This window comes from Cajanus cajan, chromosome 5, assembly GCF_000230855.2.
Source record: "Cajanus cajan strain Asha chromosome 5, NIPB_CcT2T_4, whole genome shotgun sequence".
Taxonomy (NCBI): domain Eukaryota; kingdom Viridiplantae; phylum Streptophyta; class Magnoliopsida; order Fabales; family Fabaceae; genus Cajanus; species Cajanus cajan.
In genome coordinates this window covers 59,963,915-59,991,460 of record NC_138521.1, presented here as the reverse complement: position 1 = coordinate 59,991,460, position 27,546 = coordinate 59,963,915, and the positions used below count along the sequence as shown (strand labels likewise).

Genomic DNA, 27,546 nt, shown 5'->3' with positions numbered 1-27,546 from the left:
AGAAAAATTACAAAAATGAGACCTGTGCAAGTTTATTTACAGGAATATAACGATTTACTGTTCATGCTCGGAATTCGGTTTCCCGGGAACCGAATTCTGAGCTTCAAATTTTTTTTTCTTCTCAGAATTCGGTTCCCCAGGAACCAAATTTTGAGTTAGTTTATTTTTTTTTTCCGTGTTTGTGGCCCATTTTGGGCAAATGTTGGAAGTGGAACGGCCCGTTCTGCTTCCGGAACGGGCCGTTCTGCTTTCGGAACGGGCCGTTCCACTTCTAACATTTGCCCAAAATGGGCCACAAACACAAAAAAAAAAAAAAACTAACTCAGAATTCGGTTCTCCGGGAACCGAATTCTGAGAAGAAAAAAAAAATTTAAGCTCAGAATTCGATTCCCGGGGAACCGAATTCTGAGCATGAACAGTAAACCGTTCTATTCCTGTAAATAAACTTGCACAGGTGTCATTTTTGTAATTTTTCTTTAAAAAATTATTATTTCCGTAAAAATTTCGTATATGATGTGGTGATTTTGGTGTTGTTCTTATATTGTGTGGTATTGTTGTTGAATGACATGGTTTTAGCGTAATTTGATATTTTGTGACATGATCAAGTTGTTTACCTTTGTAAGATTGTTGAATGTCAGGTTGAGGTGTATGTTGTGTGATTTACATGTTGGTGTTTGTAATATGTTGTTTTACTCCTATAATTGTTATATATTTATTCTTTTGAATATTAACTCATCATTACATGTTTATTTGTTGTTGGATTACGATGATTATGTTTATATAGGAACAAAGCAAGGTTGAGTGGGAAGCAAGGTTTAGTTGGTGAGGTCATGCTAAAGGATGGTTTACTACTTTTTTTGTTAGGTTACTCTAATATAACCTGTTGATTTAGTTGTTGTTTAACCAACAATTTAAAAATTTTATTTTTAATATTGAATTTTATACATATTTATATTTTTGTATAATCTCGATAATACTTTGGTGGTTGTTTAAATTTTAACGTATATTATTATTATTATTATATATATATATATTAATCTTATGTAGTTATAGTTTTTTTTCTACTGCTAGTAATTGAACCATTAAATAAGAAATCATTATGAGTTGTTATATTTTTCTATTGATTTTTTTAAAAAAACTTTTTGAATGTCTTGACTCTTTCAATTTTTTTTTTTGTTTTAAATTAAACTAATATTTTTAAAAGATAATAATTAAAAATAATTTTGTATTGTAATATAAATTATTTATTATAAATTTAAAATGTAATTTATTTTATTTATAAATTTTAATTATATTATACTTTTAATATTTAAACAAACAATTTTGTCCAATAGAACATATTTTATTTTCTGTACACTAGTGAAGGGAAGGTTAAAATTTACAAACATCTTGTAGATATTATCCAAATTTCCTCCTATAATATGATCCTAATAGCTTTTAACAGAGAATGTATTTGATGTGATAAGATCAAGTACACTTCGCGTATCAAATCGAATGATCTGATTCCGAGGCCGAGCACGCTTCTGCCGAACACTCTCAAGACGAGCACTCTTGCGGATCAAATACACTTCGCGTATCAAATCGCATGATCCGACTCCGAGGCCGAGCACGCTTCGGCCGAACACTCTCAAGCCGAGCACTCTCGCGTGCTCCAACACACTTCGCGCATCAAATCACGTGACCCAACATTCTGGGGCCGACCACGCTCAAGCCGAGCACTCTCGCGGATTAAATACTTCGCGTATCAAAGCGCATGATCCGACTCCGAGGCCGAGCACGCTTCGGCCGAACACCCTTAAGTCGAGCACTCTCGCGGATCAAATACATCGCATATCAAATCGCATGGAACATGCACACTACTACTAGCGATCGGAAGCAACATCTGCCATTCCACGCCGAGAACCACAACCCTATATAATTAAAACGTCTTTGTCTTTCCCATCCTCGACGCTGTGGGGGTTGTATACCGTATGGTGGCTGACTAGGCCGAATACCCGAGTTCATGGCCGACTAGGCCGAATACCCGAGTTCGTGGCTGACTAGGCCGAATACCTGAGTCCGTGGACGACCAGGTCGAATACCCGAGCCCACCGACCACTCACAATCTGAACGGAACGTGTCGGTGTGCTCGGCCAAGTCACAGATTTACGCCAGGATAATTATGGAGAGGTTAATTTATGTAATGCACCGGATTAGCCCCCTAATTTCCCGGGGCCCAGTCCTTAATCGGGCCCAATAAGAATCACTATAAATAGGACCCCAACGAGGTACGTAACTAACTTTCAATTACCGCATTTATTACGCCGAATACTTACTTGAGCGTTGGAGTGTCTTTGCAAGCACACCCCCCCACATCGGACTACCCGGATAGAAACGAGAAGACCGAGACTCAGGATCAGACCCGCTACAACAAGGATAAGTGAAGTGTGTATCCTAACACAGGAACAATTTCTTTTACTAGTATGATCAAATTAAGACATGTGATAAACAACTTATTCAAGCTTATAACTTATTAACTTATAAATTGCAGCATATTATTTTCTTTCATTTTATTCTAAATATATTACTTTAATCATTATTCTCTTTTTACTATTTTTTAGGATAATTTTTATATAATAATGTTTTTTCAATTATTTTAATAATGCTTATTTCTTTTAGTTTTTTTTTATATATATTTTTTGTATCCCTAATTATCAATAGCCTCTAGGGACATCGATGCAGAGGTAACTCCCTTATTTGAACCTATGGAAGGAGAAGTTTAACTGGAAATTGCCAACAAGTAATGATTATTGACTATTCGTACTTTCTGTCAAAAGCAATTAATTGATGGATAGTTTCCATTAAAGATTGGTCAAACAAGTTTATGATTGAATTTGAGTTAGTGCAATGGCTAGAAGTGAAAAAATTATAATTCTAAGGATAATTATGTAATTTTGAAAATTTTAAACTAAAATATTAAGTAAAATATCAAAATACTTTTAATTAAACATTGAGTTCAAAATAATAATAATTATTTTTTTTTTAACTTGAGATAGTATATTTGATAACTCTTTTAGTGCATTAGAATAAATTAACAGCATAACTGAAATTCAAGAAAAATAACATTAAACTTGATTTATGGAGACAAATCGGAATCAAAGGATTTTTCTTAAGTAAGAATAAGATAGGACACATGAATTGCAATTTTAACAAAAGATTAAAAGTATACGACAAGGAAGTAAAAATGAGAGAAGAGGTTATATCATAAGTTTTTTTTTTTTTTTTTAAAGCATGATATTGGTTTGTGAAAAGTAACTAATTTTCATTGAGAATTATGAGTGTATACAAGAGAAATATTTTTCTCTCAAGATAATTTATTATATATTCAAGGTTAAGATTCGAATCTTAGACAACTTAATTAAAGAATACAAATAATTCTTACTTGTGTCAATCAATATTAGTTCATAAGTTTTCAAATTTAAATTGCAGGATCAATAATACAAAATGATAGAGAAATTAATAACAATATCGCACATAAAATACAAATAATATGTCTAAAATGAAGAAAAACATTAGAAGTTATATGTGATTGTAAAACACATATTCTATTAAACTCAAGAATAAACTTAACTATATCGTTATATCATATGTTAGACTTTAAAGGAATAACGAGAGATAAAAATGAGAATATTATAAATGATAAGGATAAAAAGATTATATGATCATACAAGAAAGGACATGATATGAATTTATTATATATATATATATATATATATATATATATATATATATATATATTAGTGTAACATTAATTGAAAAAAAACATGATTTAGTTAAAGTTGGTTGATCATGTACAAAGAAGGTCATAGGATATATCAATAAATAAAAAACTATATTATGATGAAAAGTAAGAGTGAGAGATTATTAAAGAAAAAAAACTTTGGGATAAGATATAAAGAAAAATACCTTGGTAAATCATTATTATTATTATTTTTTATCAAGTTGAATGATGCCATGAGATTCATAAAATTGACCTCAATAAGTGGGATAAGACTTTGTCGTTATTTAAAGAAAATAAATTATATTCAATTGAATAAGTAATTAAGGAAAAATAATATGCGATTAAATATATTTTCTTTGATATTTATTGAATATTGAATAAGTAAAAACTAATAAGTAAAATATCTCCTCATAATAGAATTTATTTATTTATTATTTAATATTTTTATAAAGTAGTTAGAGGATTTTCAGAGGACAGTAACATTTTTTCTTAAAGGAAGGTGGTATAACATTACTCTAACAATTAATATACTTGAAAACGAGTGTTTCTTATAGTTAACAAAAGTTACTGTTTTTTTTTTTTTTACTTACACACATCAATTAATATTTTTTAAATTTATATATAAACAAAAAATAGTAATTAAATTTTTTAAACTTAAACATAAATAAGTTTTAATTAACTTGACCTTATTTAATGTTATTATTTTAAAAAATACTCTTGATTATTATTTTCAATAAATATTATTAAAGATAGTTTAAAAAGTGAAAGTTAATTTTTTTATATAATAAATTAATAAAATTAAATAAATCTAACTAATTTCTTTAATGCAATATACATAAATTTAAGTATTTTTTGAATTGATTTAAAAAAAAAATCGGCATTTTACATGAACCAAAAAATCAGAAGCTCCTCCTGGTTGTTGGTGAGTTAATGGTGAGGGTACAGATTTTGTGGCTGGAGATGCTGAAAATGATAATCCTTTTTTTGGCATTGGATGAGAACATGGGATTATAGGTTATGGGCCTATAATCATTAGATTAGTACAACCTTTTGTGATAGGCCTTCGTGCGTGTAATAATAAAATTATAACATGAGGGCATTAACATTAATTACAAAATAAATACATGCTTTGGTTGGTACCAACCACCATGTCACTCCCATGCAAATGACATCACTTTCTTTTTCTCAACTTATTCCATAATTTTAATTTTAATCTAAATATAGATAGTTAGGTACGAAGTATTATGTAAGCAAAAAAATAATTAATCTTACATAAATTTAAAAAGCCTATTAAATGTATTTTATTTTTATAATTTCACATAAAATATACATTATATTTTTTTAAATTCTTAACTATATTTATAATAGATAGTGTTCTTGTTAAATGATGTTAACTTAATTAAAATTTATTTATATTTTTTGTTCAAAAAGTTTTAACCATTTTTTATTTATGTATAAATTCAGAGATAATATCTATTTTTTAAAAATAGTGACTAATCTTTATTGGAGTCTATAAATATATACTAAATAATGAATATTTCTTATCATAGATTTTGTTTTTCTTAACCTACTCCATCATAATTTTATATATTCTTTTAATTTTGTAATAATTTCTTAAGAATTTATTTTAAATTAATCCAATTTGACTAAAAAAATAAGTAGAGTTCGAAAAAAAAATTATTCTTTTAAGGATTAAATTTAGGCATTCTCTCTCTCTATATATATCATATTTATATTATTATAGTACACCGTATAATTAAGTAGAAGTGCTAAAAAAAAAAATATAAACAAGTAGTATGGGCATTTCTTTTCTTGGTGTTGTTTTCCTTTGACTTATCGTATATACCATCCATCATCTTTCTTTTGATCTCTGCATGACCTTACCTTACCTTTCAATCCATTTTCCTTTATCTAAAAATCTGGGGTCTCTCTTATCCTTTCTAATCCCATCATAATCACCAATAAACAACAAGAACAGCACCAGCCATGGCCTTGCAGATTGCACCTCTTTGACAAACCCAGATTCCATATGGAAACTGGAATAATCCAGGGACCTTTGGGATTTCGTTCCCTGTCTAAATTCATATTATGCACCATTTCTGGGGCCCTCACCGTGTGTTTTGCCATTGGTAATTATTTCCTTCTTATTTTATTTCCATTGTTTTCTGTCCAATGTTGTTAATTCTTTGTTTTGATAAGTGGGGCGTTCATAAAACGGTTTCTTTGCCCTAAAGTTGGAGCCTTTTGTTAGATTTGCCGTTGATTATGGTGTAATTAGCGAGGCTTGCTGTTGGGTAGAATGGAAAGTAGAAATAGAATTGGGAAAGAATCTGCCTTTTTCCTTTCCCTTTTGTTGGAGGAATAAATTGCGTGCTATAAATCACATTTATGCTCTTTTTTTGTTGGATATTTTTTGTGACCGGAATTGTTGGTAGTTGGTGTAGATACTGTACAAAGGTAGAGAATTTTAAGGGTGTAGAATGTTAAATGTTTACTTGGCCTTAAGGGTGCTTGAGTTTATGCATAAATCAAATTTATGTTTGATTGCAGCTGGGGCCCTCACAGGAGCTATAGCTGGTGCTTTAGCAGCTAAGGCTACTAAGAGTGGTCTTCTCCGGGGAGTTTCATTGGGTGCCATTGCTGGCTCCATACTCTCGGTGGAGGTTTTGGAAGCTTCACGTGCCTACTGGTGCATGGAGCAAACTGGCTCACGGGGGGCATCATCTATGGTTGGTATTCATTTTGTTATTGTTTTTCGTTGGTATCTCTGTGTAAAATGATTTGTAACTTCCAAAATGATGAGGCACAATATGGTTACCTTTTAGGTTTTATGCTTTGCACTTATTTGTGGTAGCCTGTTCATTAAGTAGCATTTAAAAGTGTGCTTTACCTTTATAGTCTTAATTCATAGTTTTAAGCCAATATTTTGACATTGAAATCCAGGCAGATTTTATAGAGGAACTTGTTCGTGGGAGGCTTGTTGAGGAGTCCCTTACACCTGCTATTTTAACTGCTTACAATTTGCAGGTAATTTTCCTTTCTCTCTTGCACCACTTTTTCCTTTTAAAAGCAATAGCTGTATGCCTCCGTGGATTAGGTGCAATATTTTAACTTAACCTTACTTGAAAAGCTTGCAAAATGCCAGCTTTCTTTTTCTCCTCCTCTCGGCTAGTTTTATCAGCAAATTCACTATTATGTAATTAGAAACGAACCACTTTTTCTTTCAATTAACCTAAAAAAAAATCTCAGTCTGATCAGCATCTGCGAAGCTCATGTAACCTATATCATTATTGAAATCTGAAATTGAAGTTAAAAAAAAATATAAATTAAACTATTTACCTTGTAAAAAAACATCAAAATATTTTAGAATGCAAATCAAAGTGTACTGAACTGCAGACATATTTGATTAATTATCCAAACAAATATAGCACACAATAAGGATAAAACAAAGATTTGACAGCTGAGAGTTTGTTTTCATAAAGGAAATCATCCACAATACATTAATCAAATCAGGATATGGTACCATGGTTAATCCTATCGTCCTTTGAAGGATTATGTGTTTTATTTATTTGAAAATTTAAAGCCAAGTTAGAAAGGAGAGGACTCTAGGTAGGACTAAGAATTTTCCAGTCAACAATTGTTTTTGGGATATTTAATTTGTTCATGATGTTGTTCACATGACATAGGACATGGTAGAGAGGATAGAATTTGAGAGAAGAAAGTGAATTTAGTCAATTTACTGAAATGTAGAAGTTGTCTACCTAATAACTATATGTGGCTTATATATTAATAGAGAGACTATTCGCCAAGTAACTGATCGCAGGTTCATCTATAAGACTATAACAAATAGATGGTCCTAACAAACCAAAATTACTATTGATGCTACTGCTACATATGCTCAGGTTATTTAATTTTTTAACAACACGTTTTACTTTTTATGTCTGCTATCAATTGCTTTTGTATGTTAATGATGTCACGTGCCTCTTTTTCTCCCCAGATTATTCTGTTTCACTCTTGTTGACTTTTGTTAATCTATGCAAAATTTATTTACATTTCAGTGATCAAAATGGTAATACCGCACCACTTTGATTTTTGTTTTTAACAAGCATGCTTTATAAAATTTAGGTTTAATTACTCTGTTGATCCTTAAATTATTTGAGAATTTTCAAGTGAGTTCTTAAACTATTTTCTTTTTTAATTGGGTTCCTAAAATAATTATTTTTTAAAAAATAGCTCACTGGGATTAGTTTTGGCAGCTTAAAACCACTAAAAAAAGACAATTTATGGTGATTTTAAAAATCCAGGGAACCCAACTAAAATTAGTTTACATGATCAAGAACTCAATTAAAAAAAATAGTTTAGGAACTTGAAAATTCTCAAATAGTTTAGGGACCAACTAATTAATCCATGTTGATTGTCTTCTACTATGTTAAAGTATATTACTTCCATATTTTTATTGTTAAGAAGTCAATTGTAGATTCTGTACTTGGACTACTTTATCTGGCAGTGTGTAGGATAAGAGAATAGCTAGTTTTTTGACGTATGATCATTCGTTTTAGTTTGAGCAGGCTGGCATCGCTAATACAGGCTATGATGAGATTCATGATATTCATGGCTTAGTGGCACCTAGAGGATTGTCAGGAGATTCATTGAAGAAGTTACCGCACCATATGATCACAAAGGATATGAAGGCAGAGAATACTTGCTGTGCAATATGTTTGCAGGTGATTATTCTTTTTTAAGATATGTGAATGTCATAATACTTGTTTTGTTACCTGCGTGAAAATGATTAAAAAGAACAAAGAATATTGATAAGGACTTTAGGAGACTCTGGAAATACTAATATTAAACCATTAGGTGTTGAATCCCGGTGCTTATCAACATTATGTGCAGAATTAACTAAGGAAGCCTTTACTTTTTCTTGCTAGCGGTATTAATGATATTTAATGACCACAAAGATGCATTTGCTTGCAATAATACTTCCCACGTCTTCAGTATCCCCCATTTGAATTTTGATGAAACTGTTGATGCAAATGATCTTAACATTGGGAAGTGAATTATACAGGACATTGAAGTAGGCGAAATTGCAAGAAGCTTACCTCGCTGTCACCATACATTTCACTTGATATGTGTGGACAAATGGCTTGTCAAGAATGATTCGTGTCCTGTCTGCAGACAGAATGTGTAACTTGTTGCCTGGGCATTTTGTGATCATCTTTACGGGCAAATGTATATGTTGTATTAATTGTTTCATTATGTACAAACTAAGATTACTATCAAGTTCTGTACAGTTGACACTGGCATTTTGTACTATTCTATAACGTAATTAAACAACACTGTTTGGTATGAAAGCCAATGCCCAAGCCCCAATAACGAATCATGTTTCGGGAGAGAAAATGAAAAGTAAATGTATCAGAGGAATGCTACTATGCTAGGAAATTGGTCATTAGATTCTATTGGGCACCATTTTAATTTAAAGTGAATTGGTCAAATATTATCTTTCAAGGGAGCAAAAAAAGAGGAATTTTCACATCAAATGCTTTATTGTAAAAGTGTGAAAATTCACGCACACGCACTCTAATTGGAATTTAAAGTGAATTGTCCATTTTTCATCTTTCAAGGGGTCCTTTCCTCGATACATGAATAAACTATAAAGACACATTTTGGATCCCGACTGGCGTAATATCGTATTGACAAGAACGAAATAAATCGGTATCAACTTTGACAAAAAAAGCATACAATGTATTTAGCTGGTTGTATTGATAGAAAGCACAACTGTTTTACAATATGGGGGGATATAACTGTCAGGTTACAAGCTGATACAGGGTCAAGGGCATTATCTTGACTTAACCTTTGTTCTGATACTCCAAAAGATTATACACAAACTACGCATCACAGCAGCAGCCTTACTTGGACTGATTTCTTATAGTTAATTCCAGAGAGAAGCAATAGCCAGTGGTGACAGCAAGCCAGGCAACATAATGGTGCCTAATAGGCCGCTAATTCATGAATACTGTCTGCCAGGTTCAAACAGAGCAAAACCAGCAATGAGAATTAGATTGAGATCATGCTCACAATCAATACAACACCTAATACATTGTGCTTTCAACTTAACACTTTTCACACAACCGAAGATATAATATCTAATAATACTGAGTAATTATCAGTCAGATACAAGTGATAATTGACTCACAAGCATAACATTATTATACATCACATTGAAACTAGCTCCTGCCTCTTAAGTAATGTCTGCCATTATTTTACTTGATTATTTCTCACATTGGCGGTCAATTTTGTTTATATTCAACCACACAATCAGAAAATTGATGTCAAAATTCAATGGAGAAACCTCTGGGGCAAAAACACAGCTTACATTGGAGCTTACAATCATGCTGGCTTCACACAGCGACTGCTTCAGGTCTTTTGCTGGTTTTAATTCCTCTTATAGCTACAAGGGAGTTGAAGCCATGAAAATTATCAAAATCACATTGAATTTCCGCACGTTACAATATATGCCAAATCACACAAAATGTTTTTTGTACCTTCAGCATAATCTTTAGCTCCAAACACAGCAGAACCAGCAACCAGTGCATTGGCTCCGGCCTCAATCACCTGCCAAACAAGATATAAAAAATTGGATCTTACAACTCAAATGGGTCAATCATATTACTGCACCATGTTAAAAGCATATTCTAATTTAATGAATAAACAATAATGTGCTTCCCCCTCGTTATTTATCTGTAATTCCTTGTTCTATCCAAAAAATGGAGCACTTAGCCAAAGTACAGTGGTAAGTATAAAGTTGAAATGCATGATAAGATACACGTTCCATATTAGTCGTTTCCCAATATTCCCAATATTTTTATGTTGAGTTCATCCTTTCAAAAAAGGCAATCACCGAGTATAATCAGAATATATGCTGAGATGAGCATGTACAAGATTTGTTACAGATCATTCTAAATAATAATTGGATGGAAGACAATATGATTGTATATGGCACCTTGTAAGCATTTGCTGGACCAACTCCACCATCTACTTCAATCCATGGGTTCACTCCCTGAAGAAAGAGAGAGAGAGAATGCAGATAAAGACATGTAAGACATAAAGGTTGGGGAAAAAACAAAAATAATAGACACATACAAATGCAATCATGGTACCTTCTCCGCGCACAATCTTCTCAAATCAGAAATTTTCTTTACTTGACTCTCAATAAAACTCTGGCCACCAAATCCAGGGTTTACGGACATAATTAAGACCAAATCAACCACTGCCAACACCATAACAAGATTAAGAACCTTTATTCTCAAACTATGAAAACAACTTTTAGACATGTAATTCAATAGATCTCAATATGCTGTGAAAGAAGTTGATTCATTCTCTTTTACTTCCCTTAATGAGATAAAAAATGCCCATGCATTTCTCATGAATAATTAAAATAAATAAAGACCAAAAAAAATAAATTTTACTCCTATACTTTGTTAATTTATTTTAGCACTAAAGTTTTAAAACAATAAATTATCCCTTCGACTTTCCCTTGTAAAAAATTTCCAGCTCAGATGCACACCAAATTTGACAATAAGCTAATTAGAAAACTGTGTAGAACTATATTAATATTAGCAGAATGAAAGCTCAAACTACTTAAAGATCAAAGCAGAAAATATTCTTGATCTTTCAAATTTTGTTGCCTTTCATGGAATATTCAGTGGATTAAAACATGAAAATAAGAAAAAAAAAGTCATGCTTTAAATTACAAAAAAAAAGCGTCAAGTGTAATTCACCCAAAAACTAAAATAGTATGTGTGAATTCTAGATTTGAAAGTAAACTGTAAGTGTGTAACAACCTTAATCGTAGAACTAATATGTCCCATGTTGCTATTAAACTTGCTGATAAATCTGTCTTCTGTTTATAAATTATAACTTCTTTTACATTGTCAAAACACAGGCAAAGTTTCCTTTTCTGTACCTACAATAGCTCAAAATATACTCTTCTATTAAAAAATAATTAATGCAATGAAGTAACAACACACTTATTAAACTGGTAGCTTTGGTGACTTCTATTCTAAACAACCAACTCCAAAGTAGGCCAGTATTGGTCCATGGTTTAGAAAGCCATATAAAGCATACTGGGAACCAAAGTCATAAATAGGATCATTAATGTTCTTATTGTATAATGAAAAGAAAAGGAAACAGAAAAGGGGAGCAAAAATGGCTCACCATCAAGGATATATTCTATTGCAGTTAAGGGGGTAGCAGGGTTTAAGACAACACCAGCCTTAGCTCCCAGACTTTTCACCTGAATCAAGAGAACATAGTCAGATACATAAGCTGAAAATTAAAACAGGAGTGGGAAAATATTTTCCAAGGAATAATCTATACTGTCAAGTTTCCTAGATGGCTTTTTAACATTTTCACTTATAACATCTGTGATTCTGAAAGAAAGCAACCAAATCTGAAATGAATATACTCAAAAGTAAGGCCTCAAATTTGATACAATGGTGCAAACATAGATTCAGACAAAGGAAAACTTCTGATATGGTATTACTGTATAAGGCTTCTAAACTCTATTTATTTATCTAGACACTTAAATGACTTGAAGAGGTAAAGCATACCTCATAAGTAATAAGAAGTACGCAACTTCATATAGCTCTAGCCATCTAGAAAAAGAGACCAATGCCTTCTACTGCACTTTACGATAACCTAAATAATAGGTGATTACTAACCCAAACCAACCAAGAAAATGATAAAAAAAAAAGAAGAGAGATGTAAAACAATTTTAGCATCACATGTCCCAAGAAAAATTTGTGAGGACATGTAACCGCAAAAAGAATTTCACCATTTTGAAAAGAAAAAAAAGTTTTAGAAAATGCTAAATTCATTCTAAGGTCAATCCTGGTTTAAGAAATTCCTGTATATGACATTCAGCTTTAGCCTTTAGTATTTGGCATTCATGTTTCTTCAAAGAGTTATAAACACTTCAAAGCTCATATGAGTCATGAAAAAGTATGCCAATATTATGAATATAACAATTTAGTCATGCAAGTTGATACCTTAAATACCACAAGAAATTGCAATGGTCATTTTTTTAGCCAGTCCTCAGACTGCTTTGTTAATGCTCTTCAATCCATACACATAATGAAGTATAGATATCCTTAATAATGTCAGTAACCCAGACATTCCTTCACTGTTATTAAAATCCTGGACTTTCATTTCAGCGTCAGTACTATATGTAATGATTACTGTGTCCTTGATAATAAGATTCTCAAATTGTATGTGATAATTATACACTAGGTTAAACATATGCCTGGACCCTTCAACTTTTTTTATTTTACAGTTTGATCAAAGTGGGGTTCCCTTGATGTCAAGGTTCAGGTGCAGCAATTTTGTTCAAGAGTTGGACAGTTCAAGAGGAAACCTTACTTGATTAACTGTACGATGCAAATGGATGGTGGAAGATTGTTCACAGTGAACACTGACAATATCAGCTCCTGCCTTGATAAAATCTGGCACCCTTTGTTCAGGCTCTACAATCATCTGCAGTGTTTCAACAAAACTCAGAGAAGTACTTAGATTCAATATCAACCTAATTTAGTATATGTAAAAAGATTAATACCAGGTGTACATCCAAAGGAAGATCAGTCACAGGACGCAATGCATCAACCACAAGAGGTCCAATTGTAATATTTGGAACAAAGCGACCATCCATTACATCAACATGAATCCAATCACAACCAGCCAACTCGACAGCTTTCACCTAGACAAGATAACCCACAAACTCAAATAATCATGATTGCTGACAATTAAAAAACATGTTAATAGTGACTTCAAAACAAAAAAGACAGATTTAATACCAATTAGCAAACTTGGTAAAATGATTATGAAATATTGTACATTGTAAACAATTTGGATTTTGGACAAAAGCCAAGAAAAGCATTTGAAACTGAAATGCTGATTACAGAAAGTAAAGCATGTTATAGAACCTGCTCTCCCAATTTTGAAAAGTTAGCAGAAAGAATGGATGGAGAAACAATGATATCGCTTTTTGAAAACTTGTCAACACGAGATGAAGCCTTCACCGTGGTTGAAAATTTCCTCCTGAATTCACAAAGTAAACAAAAGAACATTAAAGTAGACTATATCACCTTTCAAATAGCCCAAGGCACAAGCCATATCTAACAAAATATACATGCACTGGATTCCGCATAAATATGAGCCGATCACACGAAAAGTAGTTTTAGAAGCCCACAAACAAACACCTGAAAGTGTTGTCTCATAGAATGAAGCTGTGAAGCTAACATTTTTTAGCCTATGAAACCTCGTGAACATATAAAATCTGACAGCAAGGATGCAAATAAACAGAACCATCCATGTTCAAAATCAACATAACAATTAGTCACAGTCTTCCCAGATGAAGATAACATGTACTAAAACCAGGTTACGAAGGAGACAATGCATGCATTATGGCCTAATTGGAACAATTTATCTGACTGGAAAGTACCGAAAGGTTGTTCTTTTCTTTTAATTTGAACAAAAGAAAATGTCCACAGACAACCCAGTATGACATAAAGGGGTCCCAGTGAATGGATTTGACTTCCAATCGAAAACACGAGTGAAATTCATGATTCGGGTCTGAATTGGTACCTGGAGAAAGTGAGAGAAGGAGGGTGGAGAAGGGAGGTTTTGCGAAGGTAGAATCCATTAATTTGGGATTGGAGGGTGGATGAGCACAAGGAAGAAGTTGCAGCCATGTTCTTCTTCGCCTTCAATTGAATCGTATGGGTTCACAAGTGTGTAAAATGTGGTGTGGTGTGAATTAACTTGGTTTTGTGATATGAAAATTGGAAAAGTAGGTGGCTGACACGTGTAGTGTTGGTGGGGGATGTGCTTATCTGCAACGGTTGGCGCTCTGCCTCTCAGTCTCACATACCAGACAGCTGCAACTGCAAGGACGTTTTTGCCTTCAATCGCTAATTACCTGTTAGGCTGTTACATCACCTATGTCTATCTCCATGTTTTCAGAAACCCAATCTTTCTAATAAATTTACTCAAACTTTTTTTTTTAATAAATTACGAATCACGACATTTATTTAATCAAAATGAATGATTCATAAAATTTATCAATTTTAAAATATTTTCACTAATTAAACAAAATATTGTTAATATTTTTATGTAGGAGTTTAATAATGATACACTGTATAAAACAAATTTATATATCCAATCATAAGTCATTATACATGATAAGCTTATTAATATTTGCATTATTTTTCTTAAAAATCATTTAAATTCTGAATTTTTATTTTTATTAGTTGAATGTGAAAAGTTTTAACTCACAATGCATGTTCATTAAATTTTGGATGTAATTATTATTATGTCCTAGTATAATTTCTATATAAAAGGTATTCAATAAAGAATTTGATATATATATATATATATATATATATATGATTAAAATCTTGGATTTAAGTTTTATGAATGATAAATTAGTTATCAAAGTAAAAAAAAATATTTTATACTAATAATTTAATTATAAAAAAAAGGTTTAAGTGTATTTTATAACTTCAAACTTTCACTTTCTATCGAATTTCATTCTTAGTAATTTTGCTCTTAAATTATACTTTTAAGATTTGAAACTATGGCAACTTGTGTCCTCGATAAGTTATTCATCAAAATACTAGCGAAGTGTTAATGTGACATATATGACAAAATTAGGGGTGGGCAAAAAAAACTGAACTGAACTGAACTGGTGGTGAACTGTACTATAAAAAACTGAACTGTTTGTAAAAAAAACTGAACTGAACTGTTTAAAAAAAATTGAACTGAACTGAACTGTTGTAAAGTTGAACTGTACTGAACTATAAAAACTGAACTAAATTATAAAAATTGAACTATTTTTATAAAAAAAATAAAAATTAAATGTGTTTAACATGTTATGTCTTAATAGATTAACTCGATAGTTTAATAACCAAAATTTTAGAAAAAAAGTGATTTGAAAAAAAATTGTATCAATTTTGTTGAACTTAACAGATCAATTGAGCTACGTTGAACTACTTATTTTTAGACTTAAAATTCACTGAGTTTGTTTGACTTAATTTTATATTTTTTTTCCTTTGAAAAATTTAAATAAAATGGAAAATAAAGTAAAGTTGACAAATGTGTCCTATTTTGATAGATAAATGAGTCAAAATTGTTCAATTCAAAATATCATAATAGTTTAGTGCAGTTTAAATTGCAGTTCAGTTCAAGTTTTTATAGTATAGTTCAGTTCAGTTCAATGACACAAAAGAATAGTTCAGTTCAGTTCGTCTGAACTAATATTTAGTTTAGTTCAGTTCATATGAACTACTTTTAAGTTCAGTATAGTTTTTATAAGTTCAGTTCAGTTCAGTTCAGTTCGTTTTGCCCACCCCTAGACAAAATGACACATTGTCAAAATCTTATGGTGTGTTTGGATGAGGAATTTTACAAATTCAAGAAATTTTAAATTCTTGGTATTTGAATTACTTTGATTTCAATTTCTATCATTTTTAAAATATTTTGTTTGGATAAGTCAATTCAAATTTCTCAAATTTTAAATTGTTAGGTTGGATATGATAATTTGATTCTATCATGATAAAATTGATTTTAAAAATATATTTATATGTTAAGATTTTTAAATTAAATTTTATAAAAACAAATATTTGCTAATTTTTAAATATTTAATAATTTTAAAAATTAATATTAGATAATATTTAATAATTTTAAAAATATTTTTGAATATTCAATAATTAAAAACATGAAGAGATAAGAGATAAGATAAAATATATAAGTGAAATAAGAAGAAAAAAATATGAGGAATTTCAAATTCTTACTCTTTTGGGAGAATTTGAAATTCTACTATTTCAAGGAATTTCACAAATGCTTGAATTTCAAATTCCTTATAAATTCCTCATCCAAACAAGGTATTTCACCTCAAAGAATTTAAAATTCTTCAAATAAATGAATTACTCCATTTAAATTCTCCATCCAAACACACTATTAAAGTTTAATAGTATAATTTATGAGAAAAATTGTTCAGAGAAAAGTTTGCTCAAACAATATACATATCAAACACAAAATGCAATTATTATTTGTGACTATTTTATTTTATTTTAAATAAAGTTACATCACTCCCCAAAAATTATTATAAAAACCATACTAAACATATCATATAAACACTCTATTAGTATTTTAATAAACAATACTAAAATAACAAAATTTAGAGAGATAATTCATGAAAAATAAATTATTGAGAACAAAATTAAGAAAAACAAAAGTTTAGAGATGAAAATTACAATTAAGAAAAAAAATACTAAAAGGTAAATATTATTCATACAAAACAGTTTTTGTCAAATACTGCATAGCCTTGTTTTTTTTTTGTCAAAAAATCTTATTTTATACTATATTTTAATTTTATTAAAATATATTACTAAAAATATCTTTTATTATGTGAGTAAACACTAATTTTTTTAATTCAACATTCTTTCCTATGAGGTGGAGTAGAAGAAACAATAAAATTGCTTGGGTGAGATGGGAAACAGTTTGTCTACCAAAGGAGAAGGGTGATTTGGGAGTGGAGAATCTAGAAATATTTAACCCCAACTTATCGGCAAAGTGGAAATGGAAATATCCCAATGATAAAAATGCAGCTTGGTACAAAATACTTAACCAAAGATATGGGTCATTGAACAAGGATACCACCTCAAAAAATAGGAACTACAAATCAACATCATGGTGGTGGTCGAACTCAACCAAATTAGAAAGTTAGCCTAATATTACTCCAATGCGGCTCTCTAGCAATGTGAGAAGGAAAGTGAGAAATGGAGAAAAAAATTAAGTTTTGGCATGACACTTGGTTAGGGTCTATTTCTCTCAATGATGCATTTCCAAGACTTTTCCTTTTGTCTCAAAATAAGGATGTAAATATTGCAAAATTAGGGAGTGGGCAGAAAATATTTGAAAGTGAAGATGGTCATTAAGAAAAGAGATTTTCATTTGGGAGAAAAAATTACCATTCAATTAATAAGCAAGGACAAAACTATATACTAGGTAAGGATATGGAAAACAACAAGACTTTTACAACAAAATCAGCATATAATTTTATTGTCAATCAGGTGCAATCTCCACAAATTTACACTAATAGTTCAATAAAGTTTAAAAAGTTGTAGAGATATCTAATATTAAATAAAATAAAGGCTTTTTCTTAGAGATCATGATTGAATAGATTATCAATAATAAAAAAAAAACTTTATTCAATATATAAGTGTTGAATGATGCAAGTCTCACATTATAAAAACTTTATTCAATATATGTGTTGAATGATGCAAGTCTCACATTATATTCTTTCTGTGAATAACAAGATAAATCAATCATTTATTTTTTTTTAACTATTTAGTGTCTATGCGAATTTGAATATATATATATATATGATGGGCTAGTTTTAATGTTGTTCTAACACACATTAGTATGGAACACTTTACTCAACATGACAGGATAATTAGAGGCAGAAAAGGAAAACAATATTTGGTCTTTAATTTGGCATGCGGTGACATGGTCCATGTGGTTATTGCGTAACAAAATTGTTTTTTCTCAAGATCGTTTGTTTTTATTAAGTTGCTGGATTTTATCAAGGTGCAATCCTAGTCGTGAATAATTGCTTTCATTGGTAGAAACTCTTTCTTTTTTAGAATGGTGCAACAATAGCTATGTAAAATAACTCTCCACACTATTTTTTTATAAGAAACATCCATATCCCGGTGATGATGGGAGTAGTCCTTTTTAGATGTCTGCTTTTAAAGGGTGTAATATTAAAACGAGGTCCATATGATAAAATTATAGTTAAGGAATTTTTGCAGGGATATAATTGTATCAAGTAGATAATTAAGACATGAGTTCAACTAGACAACATTCCTTTTGTTTTACACAATTTTCTTGATAAGGAACAATTGTTTTTCACCGTATGTTTTTATTTAGGAAAATGTTGTATCCTCTAAATCTTAAACACCAAAAAAATCCTTCGACCTTTTAAACTTGAATATTCTGTCAATTAATTTAAAATAAAAATAATAGGGATATACACCTTCTAAGTAAATACACCTTCATGATAAACATTTTCTCTTTCCCTAGCCACTTTCTCACTCGATCGTCGGAGTGACACGTATTGGTCAATGAATGTGTCTTGCGTATCACTTTTACTGTAATCTATCTGTAATCTGTAGATATAGTTACGCGTCCAAAAGATACATCAAGCTTATTACTTTTATAATAATTTATTTGAAAGTGATTTTTATACCGTCAGGAAAAGATAATTATACGTTTATTTATTTATTTATTTTTTAAAATGAAAAATGGGTTGAGGTTGTCAATTGACAATTGCCATGAATACGGTTGGCAAGGTAACTCAAAACAACGTAAAAGGGTGCCACCGACAGTCCATTTGAATATTCATCATGGATAATGGATTTGACATTTAATATTAGCTTTTGAGAGACACTAAGATTATTATGACAACGTTATTAAATTATAGTAAGAAAACAAATGAATGTTTATGTGGATCGCATCTTGGTGCGGCTAAACCAAACCACACCAACTTCACTGTGCTAGCAATTGTTGTGTTGTGGAGGGATGATGAAGAAACTCTCACTCTCACCCTCCCATTTGGATACTAAATGTGCCTTCACTATCTCTTTGATGCGCTTGATGGGTTTCTTCGTCGCTTCTTTCGTCCTCTGCTCTGTAATTTTCTCACTCTCCATTGTTCTTCGAGACCCTCCTTCAGATGCAGCTCTTCGCGAACCTTCCTCACTCACGCCTCTCTTTCAAATCACACAAACTCAACAAGGTGGCTACCCATTTCCTCTTTTTTCAACTTACCCTGTCCTTATTATTCATGTTACTCACTGAGTCATTATGAATGAGATGTTAATTGATAGATCAACATGTTCATACATTGTTCTCTTCAATTGTCCTTTTCCCAAACAATATGTTGCTCTTTTTTATGCATTTCTTGGTTTTTTACTTTTGTTTCATCAAATATTTGCACTGCATTTTGCACATGAGTTAGGTAGTTAAAGTGTTAACCAATACTTGCCTCAAGCCATAACTCAATCCTACAAAACTAACAGCAACTAAATCTTACAAAATTAACTTATAAGGTAGACATTGCTACTCGGTACTCACTTATATACTTTATTTTATGAGACTTGAGTTTTCCGATACACCCAATCACATCACGCCTAAGGCCTAACAGTAACATTGTGAGCTTGATGAGTGGATATATCATATGCAGAGATTCTTTTCGATGAATCTCTAATACCATTTTAGAACATGGGTTTGAATCCAAATATCTAACTTAATCTATAAAATTGACTTGTAAAATGATGATTATCCTTTATTTATATACTCTCTTTCCTAAGACTTGAGTTTTTCTTGATAAAGATTGAGTTCCTAAATGATAATTTTTTAGAATTTTTGTGTATTTTAGAGACTCATTGTGAAGTTATAAAATTTCATCTTCTCTGACTTGTAGATTTGGACAATGATGCCTCTGATTCTGATGAGTTGCCAAAATCAAAAGATGCACTGCTTGGTGGCCTTCTATCTGCTGGATTTGATGAAAAATCTTGTCTCAGCAGGTATCAGTCAGCCTTGTATCACAAAGAGCTATCAGGAAAGCCTTCTTCTTATCTCATTTCTAGGTTAAGAAAATATGAAGCTCAACACAAAGAATGCGGACCTTATACTGAATCATATAACAAAACAGTGGAAGAACTCAGGTCTGGTAAATTTACCGAGTCCTCAGCTTGTAAATATGTTGTATGGATTTCATTTAGTGGGTTAGGGAATAGGATTTTGACCTTAATTTCTGCGTTTCTTTATGCTCTCCTCACAAACCGTGTTCTATTGGTTGACCCTGGTGTGGATATGATTGATCTCTTTTGTGAGCCGTTTCCAGATACTTCCTGGTTTCTCCCTGCTGATTTTCCTCTTAATGCTCAATTTAATAATTTCAGCCAGAAATCTGATCAATGTTATGGGAAAATGCTGAAAAGTAATTCAGTTACAAATTCCACTGCTTCATCTTTTGTCTACCTTCATATACTCCATGATTACGATGATCATGATAAGCTTTTCTTCTGCGATGAAGAGCAACATTTCCTCCAGAAAGTGCCTTGGCTAATGATGAAATCAGATAATTATTTTATTCCATCTTTATTCTTAATGCCGTCTTTTGAGCAGGAACTCAATGATCTCTTTCCAAATAAGGAAACAGTTTTCCATTTCTTGGGTAGGTATCTGCTCCACCCCACAAACAGTGTGTGGGGACTTGTTGACAGATACTATCAAGCTTATTTAGCTAAAGTTGATGAAAGAGTGGGCATACAAATTAGAGTGTTTGACACGGATCCTGGTCCATTTCAACATGTGTTGGATCAGATCTTAGCTTGTGCTTTGAAGGAGAAACTTTTGCCTGATGTTAATCACCAGCAAGATACTATCAATTCATCTGAAATTCCCAAGACAAAAGCAGTATTGATGACATCCTTAAACTCTGGTTATTTTGAAAAGGTTAGAGACATGTATTGGGAATATCCTACAGTTACAGGAGAAGTGGTTGGCGTTTACCAGCCGAGCCATGAAGGATATCAACAAACACAGAAGCAGATGCACAACCAAAAAGCTTGGGCAGAAATGTATCTCTTAAGCTTAACTGATGTGTTGGTTACTAGCTCATGGTCTACTTTTGGCTACGTTGCTCAGGGGCTTGGAGGTTTAAAACCATGGATTCTGTACAAACCTGAGAATCGAACTGCTCCGGATCCTCCCTGTCGACGTGCCATGTCAATGGAGCCATGTTTCCATGCTCCTCCCTTCTATGACTGCAAGGCCAAGAGAGGAACTGACACAGGTGAACTTGTTCCATACGTTAGGCATTGCGAAGATATGAGCTGGGGCCTTAAGCTTGTAGACAGTTATAGTTATAAGTAGTTGTGACCAATGCATTGTATGCTATTGTTAAAACTCGGGTACGAAGTGTTGCAATTTTGTTGTAAAATAGAATGAGTTATTTATGTTAGATGTGTATCAGTGTATGCAGTTTTCTCCCAGAGAACCATGGTGTTATTAGCTTTACCTTTTTACGGCTATTGAATGCATAGAAATGAATTCGATTACCAGGTTTAAGAAATTCGCATTACATTTAGTTAAAGTCCTTATAAGACTAACTTGGAGTAAACCCCTAAATTAGATCTCGAGATTATGAGTTAAATCTGAGAATTTTTAGACCTTTTTGGTGCAAAACAACGGTGAATTAAAAATTAAAATGACTGATGTTTTGCGAAGTCATGGAGAGTTTGTAAAGTCTCAAGGATTAAAACATCTCACTTGTACTAATTTAAGGACTAGTTTAAGGGTTTATTCCATGAACTTGACTTGAAATTTTGTTTTTCTTTTAAAAGGCACAAAGCATAATAAAAGCATCAATGTTCCTGTCACTGATATTCCAGTATTTGTAAATTCAGTTTTAGGGAAAAAGAGAAGTAATGTTCCCTTACAACCACATGTCTGTCTATTTATTCACTAATCTTTCAGAAAGTTGGTCTCAACTGGTATTAGACTAACATTTGGACCTGCTATGAATGACAAACCAATTCCAAAGAGGCACAAGAAGACCAATGTCATTTTTAACGTCTTCGATTATTGTTTGTCTATTTTCCTATTCCAAATGCAGTAAAACCATTCATGACTAGGCATATTTTGTTCTCACTTTTCACATATAACCTTTAAAATCTCAGAAGTATTAGTAACAACATAAATCTGGCAAACATGACGTATATATTATAAACCGCATTCTGATAGGGGAAGGAAGCAACATCCAAGCATTTAACCAAATAACAATTTAGAAAAGAATCAAGAACAAACACCCATAGTGTTGCATTCTTTTTGTCCATAAGAAAAATATCACCTCTTAAAGATTTGTCTTGTCCCATGTTGGATGATAGTGTTCACTTCGTGGGCTTGAATTTAAGCCCAACATTTGACCTTTCCAAATGGGCCATTTTAAAAATAGATCTATCAAATCATTAACAAGTTAACACTATGTTTTTCCCATCGGTTGACATTGGATCACCAGATTCATACCACTGAGTTAGTGGAAAAATACATACCATAATGGAAGAGTAACGGAGAATCAAATTCAACATTAAGGGTCGCAATCAACGAAGAATATATCTTAGTCTTAAGTGTTTGCAAAAAGGTTGAGAAAACACAAAGTTAGGAGGCACATCTCCATCCTATCAAATTCGAATCATTTCCAATCCAAGTCAAAGAGATTAGAAGAGCAGCTTTTGGAAATTGCCAAGAAAATAAGCAATTGTGTAAATTTTCACGCGTGTTTTCTTATTGCATTCCAATTAATCAACGTTTTTTTTTTCTTTTTGGTAAAATAGAGGGGATTATCAACGTGTTTAAACTCCAAAATTAAATATGAAATCATCCACGTATTGGAGAAAGCTTCTGTTCCTCTTCACAAAATCTAATCACCCATTAAAACTATTTCCCACTTTGTTTACACGTGTGTCAATAATGAAAACAACATGTATGGTTGTACTCTCTTCAGATATTTGGTAAATTAAAAGTCAATTACCATTGTCTTCACTGGTAGTTTTTTCTATCATTTTTCTTTATAAAAAAAATGTCAAAGTTTAGAAATTTGTTAAAGGATAAGTTTGGATTGCAATTATGTGTGTACTGTGACAAAAGTTAAGCACTTTATTTTATATCATGAGAAAATCATATTTATTTAGACCGGCGGGGACTTATTATGCTTTACCTTTTTAATATGGGATTTTCCACTCTAGTTTTTATTTTTATTTTTATATGTAAATACTTAAATATTATTATTTAGTGTTTTGCATACAACTTCATAATTTTTTTTAATATATATCTCTAGCACATTTTTCATTCGCTTGAAACTGAATGGAGAAAAATCATGAGGTGATTATTTGAAATCTAAATAAACTACAGAGAGAAAATAAAGTATCTTAAATGAACAGAGAGTAAAGTAATTCCGAATCAAATTAACTAAAGGAGATAAACTGTGATTTATTCATATAAAAATTTATGTAGAACTAGAACAATTTATAATTTCAAGGGTGATGGTTTTAAGGTTGAGATAATGTCTTCTTCTTTTTTTTTTTTTACTCACTTTTTTCTTCTTCTTTTGAAAGCTTTGAAAGTACCACCCTGGCACCACTGCCTAAATCCGCTTTAGCACATTGAAATTCGAAAATTTGAGGTTATGATAATAATGATATCCATATGATGATGTAGATGGAACCAATTCTGTAAACGTTGACCTTCTTAGTTTAGTGCCCTAGTGTAGTAAAGTTGAAACATTTAGGCTTAATTTACCGGACTATGAAAAAACATAAGCATATGAAATTGTTACCATTTATTTGTGATGAATAATCACATCTAAAAAGAGTCCACAGACCAGTCACTATTTCCCTTCCGAAACAAAAGTCCAACATGCAATTGAATCCAAGTCCCAATTGGATTTCCCCAAGGTGTGGTTGTAACTTATATCATGTTAATTTTCTAGATCAAAACACCATTCTCCAAAACTTTTCCCTTCACCCGTTTCATATAGGGTAATCTCACTTTTTCTCGAAGCCAATTATATGCCTCCATATTGCCATTGACATGATGAGGTGATGGACTAGGATGAATGCGTATCACTTTGTTGAATGATATCACATTTAATAATACTTTCATTTATTCATAAAAAGGAATGTATTAACTAACCATACAATTTCTTATTGCAGCAAAATGGACATTTGTTTCCAAATGTCTCGTTCTTGCACCACCCTGCAATCATTTTGGGCCATGGAAACGAGGATAAGACTGACCTTTCCCACTTTTGGTTTGGATTAAGCTTCATTTTACTTTGCACAATGAAATCTCCGTGGATATCTCGATTTCTGTTCATCGTTTGTATCTTTCTTTTTTATAATATTTCCTCACTTACTTTATTTGGATATAATATTGGAAGTATTTGTATAACTGACCCCATTAAGTGGCCTCAAGGGTGTGAAATAATTGACATTACCTAATTATAGTAGGAATCAACATTGTGATTAGCCAAGCATGATAATGACACGTGGCAAAAATTATCTCATACACGTCATTTCCTATGGCCCTTTATTCCTCAACTTCTCATTTTTTCCATTGCTTTTAATTGCTCATTTATTTTACTTTATTCACATATGTATATATGTGAATCCGATGATTAAATAAAGGAGGATTCATCATTTTATCACTTTACAATAGTAAAAAATTATTAAAAAAAATCATATGCAAAATTATTACTCCATCCGAATTGAAATATAAGTAAAGAAACATGAATGATGAACTAAAATATATACAATCTTAAATGATTTTATTCTGTTTAATTATACAAAATATAACATGTCTTTTATTTAATAGAAATCTTATTTTTAGTGAGATTTTTTATTCTTGATATAAGTTTTAATAAAAAGGTAATATAAGAAGAAAAAAAATATTTTTAATTAAAATTTGTAAAACTAAATAATGTTGACAAGTATTCTTACTTAACATATAAATTAATCAATTTTGTACATGGTTAATTTTTTTTTCTTATCTTTTCATATCTATTTTTTAAAACTGAAAATGTTTAATTATGAATACGTGGCTTTTGAATATTTGTCCGAGTTCTTATGGAGAGAACAATGATTGGGGGCTGAGTGGGCCATGAAGACCAGAATCACAATAATGGAAATGGATTTTTTCCTTTTGGATGTTTGGGAGGGCACACTGCCACACGGAAGAAAGTTATGTGCACTTTTTTTTTTAAATGCTAGATCCTCCAAACATAATTATCCGAAAAATTAATCGATTATGAATATTATGTATTAAATTTTTTAACAAATTTCACTTTATTATTTATTCGGAGGATAATTCAAACGTTTTTTTAGGATGTATAGTATCATTCTTTTTTTTTTTTATTTAAATCATGATATTATATGAAATATTTATTATCAAAGTAATGATTAATCTTTAACAATGACTGTGATTACAAATAAAGTAAGTATTATTCTTTTAAATTTAACAAAATTTATTTCTCAAGATTTAAAGTTATGTATACTCTAAAAAATATAATAAGTAAATGGCTTAATCATATATTCAAAAAATTGTTAGTATGTTTAGTACTAGATTTGGTTCATTTAAATAACATCTCATATTCTACTTTTGTGTAGAAAAAACATAATTAGGATGGGAAATCTCGTTAAAAATGATTAAGATTCTTGACAGAAATTAATTATAGATAAAATTAATAAATATTTGGTACTAATAATATAATTATAAAAAATATCTAAATTGAATTTAAAAATGATAAAATTCCAAACATAAAAATATTATTTCCTATGTATTAAAAATAACAAATTAAAAAATCAACACACTAATTTTAGACGGAAAAGTTATCATAGTTAGAATATTTGACGAGAAATGGGTCACCTGAAACTATCATATTCACATTCGTTTAACGTTCTACTTGAGAAAATACTCTTAACATAAAATTATTTGAGAGTATCATTTTAGATTTAAAAATTTGCTAATTCTTTAAAATTTAATTCAATTGTTCAACAACATCTAATTAAAATTCTATTACCATTAAATTTTGATAAATAAAGTTTTGATTTAACCTAAATATTATTAAACTTTGACTAACTGTTAAATGAATGATAGTGTTTATTATGGAGATTTTAACATGTAGTTATTTGGTGATCATAAAAATATCATTTCCTATTTACTGTTTTAAGTATAAAAAAAATTATATATTTTTTATTCAAACTATGTGGTAATATATACTATTGCAATCTTTTATATAATTTAACAACACTAAAGTAGTAGTAATTAGGATAGCTATATAAATTTGATACTTATTATTGTGATTGTATACTAAAACAATATAATTCATGTTTTTTTTTTGATGGGATAATTGTTATTTTATTAATTACATGACATACAAAAAGTATTATTATAGGTACAATATATATAGATATATGTCTATTTAACATATAGTTACACATAATTTTAGTGTTGATTTTGAATGAGATTTAATAACATATTTTGTATGTCACTATAGTCTATACCCATACTTTTTAATAATATAACAACATATATTATAGTTATTGTATGGGTAAAAATAATTTTTAATAACATATATAGTATCACTATAAGGTGTGTGTTACTGTATGATAATTTTGTTGTAATGCCTCCATTGTTTTCCTTAACTTAATTATCATTTAAATGAATTATTATTATTATTATTATTATTATTATACTTTTACATAGATTAGATATATATCTTTGATATGAAAGTAAATAAAATTAGTGGTGACTAGAAAAGATTTGTTTAAAATATTTAGCAGTTGAGTGAAGTAATGATAAATATTGAGGAGCAGCCAAGGGTGAACGCAGCCTAACTTTGTCCTTAGAGTGACCTCATCAGACTGCCACTGCCATATATCGTTAAGGTGCCAACGGAAACTCACTACCTAAATCACATCTTCTTCCTTCATCCCGGGAGTTTTAAAAACTAAAATAATCAAAATCCATATATATAACTACCGCCCAATAAATTAAACTCAAGTATGATTGATGGGAGACAAAAAAAAGGATTAAATTTAATTACACTTTTATACCTGTGGTAAGTGGTTGATGCACCTTTTTAATAAAAATCACAAGTTCAC

At 30.8% G+C, this 27,546-nt stretch overlaps 3 protein-coding genes across 6 annotated transcripts; 2 read left to right on the top strand and 1 right to left on the bottom strand.

Moving 5' to 3' along the window:
* Window positions 1-5,562: 5,562 nt before the first annotated feature.
* LOC109807606 (RING/U-box superfamily protein) lies at window positions 5,563-9,111 on the top strand. Of its 2 annotated transcripts, none has more exons than XM_020370162.3 (5): window positions 5,563-5,889; window positions 6,311-6,489; window positions 6,704-6,787; window positions 8,329-8,484; window positions 8,826-9,111. In XM_020370162.3, the coding sequence occupies exons 1-5, from the start codon at window positions 5,790-5,792 to the stop codon at window positions 8,946-8,948; spliced, it is 642 nt and encodes a 213-aa protein (XP_020225751.1). In that variant the 5' UTR covers window positions 5,563-5,789; the 3' UTR covers window positions 8,949-9,111. The 2 variants fall into 2 exon arrangements, with proteins under 2 accessions (XP_020225751.1, XP_020225750.1); XM_020370161.3 differs by having other exon boundaries at window positions 5,566-5,889; window positions 8,320-8,484.
* Window positions 9,112-9,496: 385 nt separating this feature from the next.
* Window positions 9,497-14,687, bottom strand: RPE (D-ribulose-5-phosphate-3-epimerase). 3 transcript variants are annotated; one of them, XM_020370158.3, is made up of 10 exons: window positions 14,399-14,687; window positions 13,738-13,852; window positions 13,371-13,511; window positions 13,178-13,291; window positions 11,975-12,053; window positions 10,918-11,027; window positions 10,761-10,817; window positions 10,303-10,372; window positions 10,134-10,208; window positions 9,497-9,773 (listed from the first exon to the last, which is right to left on the bottom strand). In XM_020370158.3, exons 1-9 carry the CDS (start codon window positions 14,503-14,505, stop codon window positions 10,159-10,161), a joined length of 843 nt encoding a protein of 280 aa, XP_020225747.1. In that variant the 5' UTR covers window positions 14,506-14,687; the 3' UTR covers window positions 9,497-9,773; window positions 10,134-10,158. The 3 variants fall into 3 exon arrangements, with proteins under 3 accessions (XP_020225747.1, XP_020225749.1, XP_020225746.1); XM_020370160.3 differs by having other exon boundaries at window positions 9,497-9,777; window positions 10,146-10,208; XM_020370157.3 differs by having other exon boundaries at window positions 9,497-9,777; window positions 14,399-14,685.
* Window positions 14,688-19,270: 4,583 nt separating this feature from the next.
* LOC109808146 (galactoside 2-alpha-L-fucosyltransferase) lies at window positions 19,271-21,848 on the top strand. The gene is made up of 2 exons (XM_020371014.3): window positions 19,271-19,613; window positions 20,301-21,848. Exons 1-2 carry the CDS (start codon window positions 19,397-19,399, stop codon window positions 21,758-21,760), a joined length of 1,677 nt encoding a protein of 558 aa, XP_020226603.2. The 5' UTR covers window positions 19,271-19,396; the 3' UTR covers window positions 21,761-21,848.
* The last annotated feature ends 5,698 nt before the right edge of the window (window positions 21,849-27,546 follow it).